Source organism: Fulmarus glacialis, unplaced genomic scaffold (assembly GCF_000690835.1).
Source record: "Fulmarus glacialis isolate BGI_N327 unplaced genomic scaffold, ASM69083v1 scaffold37314, whole genome shotgun sequence".
NCBI classification, from domain to species: Eukaryota; Metazoa; Chordata; class Aves; order Procellariiformes; family Procellariidae; genus Fulmarus; species Fulmarus glacialis.
This window is the reverse complement of record NW_009210679.1, coordinates 1-10,992: the sequence shown is the minus strand read 5'-3', so window position 1 is coordinate 10,992 and position 10,992 is coordinate 1. Positions and strand designations below refer to the sequence as shown.

General features: G+C 48.3%; 1 protein-coding gene across 1 annotated transcript; it reads left to right on the top strand.

Annotated features, from left to right (window-relative positions):
* Positions 1-6,244: 6,244 nt before the first annotated feature.
* Positions 6,245-10,638, top strand: LOC104076395 (cytochrome P450 2W1-like; the record flags this gene model as incomplete). The annotated part of the gene is made up of 4 exons (XM_009577239.1): positions 6,245-6,455; positions 8,791-8,953; positions 10,221-10,370; positions 10,481-10,638. Coding segments are annotated over exons 1-4 (654 nt in total), but the record flags the coding sequence as incomplete, so codon positions are not given.
* Positions 10,639-10,992: the final 354 nt, after the last annotated feature.

Sequence of the window (10,992 nt, the reverse complement as noted above, 5' to 3'; positions counted from 1 at the left end):
TTCCTGCTGTTGTTACTGGCAAGCTGTAATATAAACTAATGGTAAAACTCAGCTGATACGAGAGGGACAAGAGTTGGCCTTGGTGAAGTTGATGCATCTTCCCTAAGACATTTCATCCCAGAGCTCAGCTCCTTCTGAATCCCTTTCCACTCGGCAGAAGCCCAAAGTAAGTGAGATGAGATGAAATTTAAACCATGGTGGCAAGCTGAGGACATCCCCTGTTCTCTGGAGTTAGGAAGCTCCTTGATCTAACGAGTTCCAGGACCAAGTGGTGCTTCCTGCAGGTCGCTCAGGAGAGCGGGGACATGGTGGGGACGTGGGAGTGACACCTCATGGTTCGCAGGTCTGGGGTAATAGCCTGGCTAACCTGCACAGATGTCCTCAGCTTTGGTTGTGGGGTCAGTCGAGAGCTGCGATAAAGACCTAGGAATTTCTTCTTCAGGTTTTTTTTTGAGATTACAGTGGGCTCTTCTTTATAAAAGGGAGAATACTTGCAAATACTTCACAGTGACTTAGAAGATTTTATTCCAACAACCAGATTTACGTTATCATAACTATAAAATTGCAATGCATAAGGTGTACTGACTACTTCTGGCTTTGCTTCCCATCGTCTCCTGTTTCACTAAGGCTTTGGAGCTCTAAGACTATTTTAATGGCTGGGAAAAGCCTGTTCAGAAAAGATCTTCATGCTCATAGTTGATATGATAGCAAGAAAAAAGCAGTTTTTATTAGCAAAACTCTTGCCTTTTTCCTTTTTTTCTGGCTTAGGAGAGCAGAAGTTTCACTGATGAAGACTGAACGTGACACAGTTTTCAGTGCTCAGCCAGCAGCTTCTGAAATACATCCACATTTTGTGAGGTTAATAACAGTGTAGCCACCAATGTTGAATTTTTTACTGGTTCAAGACCATATGTCGCTGACCTAATTAGATTTTTACTGGCTAATGGTTTATGGAGCAAACCTGTAAGGATTTATGGCCAGGTTCCTGAAGAATCGCTAGCAAGAGGAAAATGAAGCTGGCTAGCGCTGTAATCCTTCTTTAAAATGGGCAAGCGCCTCAGTCACTTACTGCGGGTTGATAACTGTCCATGCTGTTAACCTCGTCAGATAATACGGCTACATTTTAACTTAAAATTACTGATTGGATTAAGTATTAATCTGTAACCTCAAAAGGAGCGGGGTGCCCCTTTGGCTGGGGATGCAGTGCAGTGATACGTTAGCGCTTCCGAACCCCACAGTTTGCAAATCCTTAAAATGCTTCCAGGGGAGGTCTGGGTTCGTTTAAAACGAACGTTTAAAACCATCTCGACCAAATGGAGATGGGCTCGTTTCTCGGTATTGCCGCTTCTGAGTCTACAGGTTGAAAACCACAGGCTGGATTTTACAGCTGCAAGTCATGTTTCAGGCGCTCCATGGGTGATAAAATACCCTAATTGTGACAGATTGAGTTACTTCATTATCTGCTGGGGGCATGTTCACTGTGTCGCCCTTTCTGGTACGCCTGTTAGCGATGACCGCGATTCTGCTCTTGTTTCTATCACTGTCTCATGTGGCCTTTGAACTAATTCTTTCCCTTCTCCATTTGGATTTTCCTTCTATAAACCAGGGATAATGGCAATTCTTTTGCTGGAGTGCACTTCACATTCAAATGAAGGGTAAAGTGCTGCCGCTGGAGAACAGCATCCCTGAAATGAGTGATGGACCCCAGGAACCGAGAGTGCAGCAGAATTATGATGGGGCTTTTTAAAAGACAATCTACACAGGACTGGAGAAGCTTGTATTCCACTTAACACCATTTAAGCACTTTAACCTTCCTCTGACAAATGGCTGGCCTGCAGCTCTGAACAAAAAACCCCAAACCTCTCCAAACCCAGTAAGAGCTGGTGCTCCCGAGCTCTGTTACGAGACACAAGTTCACGACAGGCAGCTCCAACCTAGAAGACAAAACTTGTGCATGGATTAATGACTTAAAGGCACTTGTTGCTTTCAGGGTCAACAGCATTTTGGCTGTGCAAGGCGCGGAGGGGTTTGGGCGGTGGGGTTTGGGCCAGAGCTTGCTCGGGGCTGTCCCAGCTTCGCTGCGCCAGGCTGTCACGGTTGTCGGCACGTGTTAATTAGCTGAAGAGAAAGGTCTGAGGCAGCTCGTGCTGCTTCAAAGGGCCGTTCAGGGTAATATTTAAAACACAGCTTGCAAGAAAAATAAATGGAGAAGGGCTTAGTTTTTTCCTGTGGCCGCCTGCAAGCTGTATCCGTGGAGCAGAGAAAGTGCTGCCGAGGCCACCCACGCCGGAGGGCTGCTGGCTCCTTCCCGGCTGATCTCCCCTCTGCGCGGGTCCTGCAGCCTCCCGCTGATCCCGCCGGCATCCCAGGGCACGGTCCCCCTGGTATTCTCATGCTTGCTTGAGAGGGGCTGCGTGGAGATGGGGAGGAAAAGCCCACTCGTGGGCAGGGCAGGAAAGGGAGGGAGGGAATGGTGTTTTCACGGTTGCAACCTGAAATCCCAGCCTGGAGGCCTGACCTTTTTATCTTGGCGAGGTTGGCTTTTGTTTGGTGTGTAGCAACGCGGGACTGCGGAGGTGGGAGGCTTTGCCTGCCCGTGATTTCGTGTTTGCTTTGGAAGAACTGCCGGTCTCAGGCTCTGTCGATGCCAGGAAGGCAGCGGTGACGTGAGGATGCGTCCTGGGCTGGCACGGGGTGATGTGGGCAGCTGAGGTGGCTGTTCCTGCAGCGCTGGGGATGGCAACGTGGCTTTGCCACCCAGGCACAGGCTCGGATGTGCAGAGCTTGCTGTGCAGGTAAACGCCGTGCAGGCAGGGCAGGGCTGCCTATACCATCAGGGAGCAGATCGGAGCGGGAAGCAGTTTTTTTTCAGAGAGAAAAGGGAGGGCGAGAAGCTGAAATCTTTATGCGGAAAGAGAGGAGCGAAAAAGTATTCATCTTAACACGTTTGTGCATAGTTAAGCACCAGCTAAAACCTGGGATTGAAGCTTCGAGGATCAGAGACCGGGCAGATGGGATGAGAATGCCAGGGAAGGAGAATTTAAAAAGCACGGGAAATTCTCCTTTAAAATGTGCTGCAGCTGGGTTTGCCAGTGGTGCTGGGGAAGGAGGAGCCCAGTGTGATGATGAAGAGCAAACCCTGGAGAAAAGAGTTAAAAGGTCTGAGAGCAGAATTTCTGCCAGGCTGACCCCTGGAGAGACTAAATGTCTCGGCCCAGTGCTTGTCAGGTAAAGCAGCTTCAGCGTGGAGCTGCCCAGTGTGCTAGGGCAGGGGACGGAGCATTCGCCGCTGCTGCGAGGCTATTTCATTGTAATCACCTTGAAAAATATTCTAGAATAAAGGAATTGGGCAACCTGCTTTGGGACTGAGGCCTTTTCTCTACAGCAGAACTTAAATTCTTTCCTGTTTGTTGCACAAAGCCAGCAGATGCCCAGAAGGGACATGAACTCGTCAGTGCTGCCCACCTACGGGAGGGGCCGGGGACGCAGTTGCCTGCGACAGGGACTTTGCTGCAGGGTTGGAGAGCGCATCCCAACGCGCTCCGCGCGCAGCTGCTGTGCGGGCTGGTGAATAACGTGATGCTGCTCAAAATTGCCAGGTGATGCTCTGGGGGACAGATTTATCCACCTGATCAATCTAGTCCTGAATACCACAGTGCAAGATTTTGAAGGCTCGCTCTCCTGATTCCTGCAGGAGCAGGGCTCGAGCGGCATGCTGTTCCCGAGCAGGCAAAGCTACAGTAGGATACATCCAGAAATAGTGATTATCACAGTCTGAATTTTATCCCCACCTGCCCATTGCTGGCTCCAAGGGCAGATGCAGGGAAGGAGACCTCAGTTTCTGCTTTCTAGTCCTCTCTGCCCAAGAGTGGCTGATTTGGAAGGGCTTTGACCTCCAAATAATTATACACAGCCCAAGGAATTGCTTCCTTTCCCAACTACAAATCCATGGGTGGTTCGGTCCCGGGGCACTCTGTGTAAGGGCTTTTCTTTCTGTGCTTCCCTTTCCGTAATTTCTCCTGTGACTTGTGACGTGACCCTGCCCTGACTGGGGAGGTTTGATTTTTTTCAGAGAGATCATTTACTCCTAGATAAAGATTAATTTTCATTTTAATTTTTAACTTAAATCTCTTAGGCAAAAATGTTTTTGCAGGCCATCTAAGATGCTGTTATCTTTGCCCAGCTTTGCCTCTTTCACGGGTTGCTTCACCCCGCAGGTAATGAGTAACCTTTCCCCCCGCTGGGCGGGCTGGCTGGTGTGGAGCGGTGGGCTGGTCGCTTCCTTGCTCCCTTCCCTTCGGGAATCATCGAGACATTTTCAGTGTCACAGTGACATCTCTCTGTCTCTTGATTTTGGTAATTCTTACGGTGTGAGAAGATGCCGTTCCTACTCCATGTCCTGCTTACCTCCTTTCTGCATGGAGCCCAGAAGACCTCCCAGAAATGACTGCAGCGAAAGGGGGGGGCTGAGTCAGCCCCAGGGGAGCGGGGCTCCGGGCACAACCTGCATTCACAGCCCACCCTGACACGCGCCGCGGGGCCGTCCCGGGGCACAGCCCTGCGCCGCGCTCCTCAAAGCCCCATAGACAAGTCATTGTCCAGGCAAGGACGCAAACGCATGTATCCAGACTCCCAGTCTCCTGGTCTTATCACAAATGCTGTTGTTTGTAACACAAGTGGGTTTGGGGTGGATGGACCGTTGCCGGGTGGTGAACGGTTTGAGAGAGGACAGGGTGTAAGCTGAGATCACATCCTCCCCAGTCTGTCCGTGGCCTGCCTGAGATGGATGGGAGAGTCCAGGTTTGAATGTGCGTTGTGTCCAGTGTAAGTCTGAACCTTGCTGCACCTTGGAACAGTCCCAAAGCATCCCCAAGGCTGACACCATCTCATATCACAGAATTGAAGCAGTACAAAATCCATGTGATCTAAAAGGGCTCAAAAAAAAGATATCAAATGCTGTTTTCCTACCTATGGGACCATTGCATCGTTTGTGAGATTGGGGTAATTCTACAAAAGTTACGTGTGTTTCCACTAATGTCTCTGACAGGTCTCACTCTGTTAGATGCTGCCAGAAACCAGTGGGAAGAGCAGATCTTTTACAAAAACTTCCACATTCATATTGATTCAATAATCCAGCTCCCCAAGACATGATCTTTATATTCCTTTTGTTGTGTACAGAGTGAAAGTGGTACCAGTTAACACTGGATGGGGAGCAGGAAGAAATGCCCCTCACTAAAAGACCCGCTCATGAAAGAGGGAGGGACGAGACTGAATTCCAACTTTGGAGTTTGCAGCAGTGAATTTGTTTTTCACCAGCCTCTGTTGGGGAAAAAACCAAGAGGAGGTCGGCAACTGCATTTTATTGAGCTTTCTATAATGTAGTCTGCAGTGAGGAAGAGTAAGAATTGTAGAAGTGCCTTGTTAGGTGTTTTACACAGGGCTGGCGACTCGCTCAAGCCAGGCTATAGGGCTGCCCGAGGTAAGGAGGAGTAGCTTTCTGTCTGCACGCCGCATAGGTCCTTAGAACAGCCCAGATTCAAAGTGTCAATAAATAGGAAGAGCGCGGAGATAAGCAACAGAGCTCCCAATCTGCAGAGGCAACAAGTGGGTCCTGAGGTTTTTGCACGTGAAGATTGCCCAGTTTTGTTTCCCTTCACTGGGAGAAAATGCTTCACTGCAAGGACGCCAGAAGGTGGAAGAGGAGGGAAGGTGCTGTCCACCCAGCTTCACGCGTGGCCTGGAGCAAGTCTCTTTGCCTGCAGGACCTGATTCTCCTTCACTGTGCTGTGGGATGAGCAACGCTTGCCTACCCTGAAGGATTATTTTGGGACTGGTGTTTGTAAGGTGAAGAGCTAGAAGGCAGAAGGTAAAGAGTTGTCTGTGTTCAGAGAAGAGGTTAGATGAAGAAGACGGAACAGAGAGCTGAAGAGGAAATCTAAAGAGAAATTTCATGATCGATGCCTAATAATAAAGCAGGTATGGGACTCCCAGGTGCTGGGAAATTATTGCAGGCAGAAGAATCTGTGGAAACGAAGCAAACCTACCCTGCTGCACTCAGCAGGGAGCCTGCAAGCCTGCACCTCCACGAGTTGTGCTTGGACTTTGCCTTTTGCAGACATAAACTCCAATTTTTGTGGAGAGCTGGGGGTGGAGGGGAAGATTGTGCAAAGTGCAGCAAAAACCCTGACATCATTTACTCTGAATAAAGATAATGCGAGCATTCTGATAAAGGTGCCGCAGTGGCTTTCCAGAAAGGCAAGCTCCATCAAAATATGGCTGCCTTCACACCCCTCTTCATCTGTGGGGTGTGTGCATTGCTTTTATCAGCTGCGCTCTATGTTTTAAAAGTTTTTAAGCAATCAGCTTTAAATTTGCCTCCCGGTCCGTTTCCTCTTCCGATCATTGGCAACCTGCATTTGCTGGACATCAGAAGGCAAGACAAGTCACTAATGAAGGTAAGAACAAGTGTCCTTTGTTTCTGGGGTGTTGAATGTCAGCATGTACCTATTTAAAATTCCCCTCTGGTGACAGTTCTGAGATGATTTTTGGTGCCAAATGCGTTTTTAAAAAACTGATGTTTTAAAGGCTTCAGAATGACCAAAGAAACTGTTAAATCCCAACTCTGCAGAGGGTGATGTTAAATATGAGCAGTGCTTACATGAGAACAACTCACACATTGAAAACTCTGAGTATCCGCATCAGATCAGACCGATGGACCTAAATTTTGGCATCTTCCTTGTGTTGTGAAATACTTTAAAATATTTGAGTGTCCACGTAGCCAAGTTGAAAGATGGATGCTTAATTGTGGTTGCCAAAGTAGCTTGTATTTCTTATTCGTGTTGCCAGTTTTTCATGAGAATGGGCATTAATAATAGCACAGCCCGAAGAAGAGATGTAGGAGAAATCATTTGAAATAGTGAAAGACTTGGACTTACGCAAGACAAGGCTCTCTGTAGGAGTCACAGTTGCCTTGCATTTGTCTTCCAGAAAAAAAGGGGAAAATTTCAATGTATTTAGTCTCTCAGAGCCAAAATGTGGCTCAGCGGGCATTCCCCATGTCAGGACATGGGGCGTGAGTATCCTGCACCTTACAACCAAGCCTTTTAACATCAGGTTGCCAGCAGCCCTCTGACCTGCCTAGCGTTATGTAGGGAAGAGGAGCTGGCTTTCCCTGTCTCATTCCCATCACCGTGCCATGTGAGGGGCCTCCAGGATGCCCGTGGAGATGCATCATCATCTTACCCCAGTGGGCTCAACACCCAGAGCTTAGGAGGTGGGAAATGGTTTGGACTGTGGTTCCTGTTTGCTGGAAAGACCAGAAATCCTTCTGCAGAGGAGGGAGGGGAGAAGGGGGTTTGGGGTGGTGCATGGACCATATAAGAATAGCAAAGCAGAGGTTGGAAAAGAGGTGACCTGAGGACCCCGGAGCAAGGTGATGGCATCTCAGCGAAGCACAAACTCAGGGGAAGGTGCTGGGCACATGGGCCACACCAATGCCTTCTTACCCCATTGAACTATAGCATCAAGAAGCCAACTGGGAAAGGGGTCTACTGCTGAAACCAACTGGGAAAGGGGTCTATGGTTGCTGCCCGGGGGACCCTCTCGCCATCCTCTGCCCTTTGCAATCTGCTCTGCCCTGACTGCAAAGGGCAGAGGATGGCGAGAGGGTCCTCTGGGCTGCAGCTACGGGTGGGGTGAGATTTTATATTGGGCTTGTGGAAGTGCAGTAATGATCTGAAAGCTGACTTGCCAGAAGACTTTTAAGGTATTAGCAAACAAATGACCTGGAGTAGAAAATCCTCCCTGAAAGGAGAATCCCTGTAGGATTTCCCCATGAAAGTTGCACAGTAGATGATGCAGCAACCGAAACCTTATTTTGAACAAATGATTGAAATCAGTGTCCTGTGAACTATTTTTTTGCATAAATTCAACAAGTCTGGCTATATTGCCGAAGCACTGATTAGACTCTGCCTGGGCTACCTGTTTGCTTTGGTACAGCAGGAGAGGTTGCTAAGCTTTGGAGCCACCTCTAGTTTACATCGCCAGAGCTGGTCTCCTTTTATGGGACACCAGGCTTGATCTCACGATAGCTTTATGCAGTTTCGGCTCCATTGCTCTCAGTCAGGTCTTAATTCCTTGTAAGGCCTGGCAGGACCATCTTTTTGAGCCTCCAGAGAGCTCCTGCTACCCGCTCTCTCAGATCTCATTATAAACTCCTGCTGTGCACTGGCTTGAAAACTATGGTGCAGCACAGTGCTATTCTGGTAATTTTCTAAGGCAAGTTGAAAGAGCAGTGGTTTCTTATGCCTTCGTACGTCCATCCTTGGTGAATCATATTATATACCTCTTTGCGTTAATTGCAACAAAGCTTTTATTTAACTTTTTATAATAAATTTCGGACACCTCCGCTCTTTCATCCTCTTGTGGTGGCGTTACTGCCTGCCCGGTCAGCAGTTGCTCCAGAGCTGTCTGGCAGATCTCGGTGATGCTTTTATGCTGCTGTTGGTGCCCAAAATGTCTTGTTACCTTCTGCCTCTTTTAACCCACTGCACCAAACTGAGCCCAACCAGCTCAGAAAAACAGTGGCTTTACAGAAGCTGTTGGGTTAAACAGACCAGTGTTTATTTGTTCTGATTCCTCTTTCATTTAAGTGTCTCAGGGCTTTATCTCTGGCATCCCTCCAGCCCTTCTGGCCACAGAAGGAGGAGGGAAGGCAACCCTTTATCCACCCCAGCAGGACATACCACTCCCACTGATGACCTCCACGCGCTGGTTTTTCTCTCCTTCTAGCTTTCAGAGAAATATGGCCCCGTGTTCACCGTCCATTTGGGGTTTCAGAAGGTGGTGGTGCTGACTGGCTACGAGGCAGTAAAGGATGCCCTTCTGAACACGGGGGATGTGTTTGCGGACAGACCAGCAATACCCATATTCTATCACATCCAACATGGAAACGGTACTGGCAGGTTGAAAAGATAAGGACGTGCTTGCTATGCTGTTTCTCAAATGTGTTGTTTCTAAGATTTTTGAGCAGCGTCCTTATCATCGAGGGCTACATTTTTGGGGGCTTGCGGGCAGTTATTTGTTTTCTTAAGAAAAATACTTCTGGGGATCATCTTATTTGCCGTATCAGTTTTTTGCTTTTAGTGGCACTTGGGTCATGTTTCAGGGGTTTTTTTTTTTTCAGCACAGAGGGAAGGAAATTATTTTTCACAATGTGAAGGCTGAGGTCCTTGTGCAGTCTCTTTTCTACGGTTACTGGGAGTTCAGACAAAGCGTGGATCACGCATGACTCATGATAAAGACTGCAAGAACTGGCAAGAGTGCAATAGCACGGGCTGTTTGTACCTCAAACAATTACTTCTGTAAACAGATCTTTGGCATGTTTCTGAATTGCATGTTAAAAAGTAATACATTGCCCAAGACTAGACATTGAAAAACAATGAAGGGAATAATCCAGGGCTGACAGGAAAAGATTTGATGACCTAATATGTATATAATGCATAGAGCATGTGAGGGGGTTTTTTTCATCTTGTTTCTAAGAGTGAGGCCCAGTGTGAGGAAGGGTACACTACGGTACTTTCCCAACCACCGTATGAAGAGGTAGACTATGTTCAGTCCTGGAAGCCCTCCTGGGAAGGGAGGACTTCTGAATTGTACCCAAACACCTCCGTGCCCGCTTGGCTGGGCACTTTTTCTGGCCGATGGGTTAGCCAGCTGGGGGGTATTCCCCAGCTGTAAGCAAAGGTGCCTCCCTGCCACCCCTCCTTGTCCGCCTGCACAGCATACAGTTCATCCTCTAAAACACAAGTTGTTCAGTGAAATCATTTGTCCTGTTCATGACGGGGACGGAGCAGTGTCATCTGCTCCTAGCCTTGCTCTCTGAAACAGCTGGGTCATTTCTCTAAGGAAAAACAAGTCAGCCTGAGACAAATATACCACGCACAGAGCTTTTTACTGTGTATGGCTGCAAAAAGACAAAGCTATAAACAAGCCAAACCCAGAGCTTTGGTGTGAACAGCCCCCGACTGTTTAAAATATTGCCTCCTGCCCTCCTGAACCTACCTGGGGAGGTGCTTTCCCAAGCCAGCCCCCCACAGAGCCCCCCAGTCCTCTCCCAGGCAGGCTCCACCAGGTTGCAATGTGCTCCCCAGCTGTGCTTTTGGTGTTTCTGAGAAAATCCCATACCGCCTCGGCAAACAGGGCATGCAATCCCTCCGTAGGTGTTTTCTTTTCTTCTCAAGAGCTCTGGAAGACGACACGGCGGTTCACCATAGCCACCATGCGGGACCTTGGCATGGGGAAGCATCTTGGAGAAGAAAGGATGCTTGAGGAGCTTCACTTTCTCGTTGAGTTGATCAAATCCTTCAAAGGTGAGCTGGAGATGGCATCGGGTGTTTCATGCTACTTTACAAAGCCTCTGTGAAGACCTCTGGGCTGCTCCAGAAATGACTAATGCATTTATGATTTTCTTCATTTCTAGGTGGACCTTTCCAATTACGATGTTTGAATATGGCACCCACCAACATCACCTTTGCTATTCTCTTTGAGAGAAGATTTGATTATGAAGACCCAACGTTTCTCATTCTGTTAAGACTCATAGATGAAGTTATGCACCTTCTTGGCTCTCCATTCTTGCATGTAAGTTACCCTCTGTGCCAAGATGCTCCAGTATCTCATCGAAATTGGTAGATCAAGCTGACTTACTGTTACTGGATGGTTTTGGAGAATCTTTAGGGTACTGAAACCCTAGAATCATAGAATGGTTTGGGTTGGAAGGGACCTTTAAAGATCATCTAGTCCACCCCCCCTGCCATGGGCAGGGACAAGATTCTTTGTTTTGGGTTTTTCTTCCTTCGTGAAATCCTCTTGCGAAGGAGGTCCAACATCATGTGGTGGCACTGGGCTGAGATGCTGATATGCCCTTAGTCGGCAACTAAGTGCGACACAGCCATTTGCTCACCTACCCCCCAGCCCTGGTGGGATGGGGGAGAG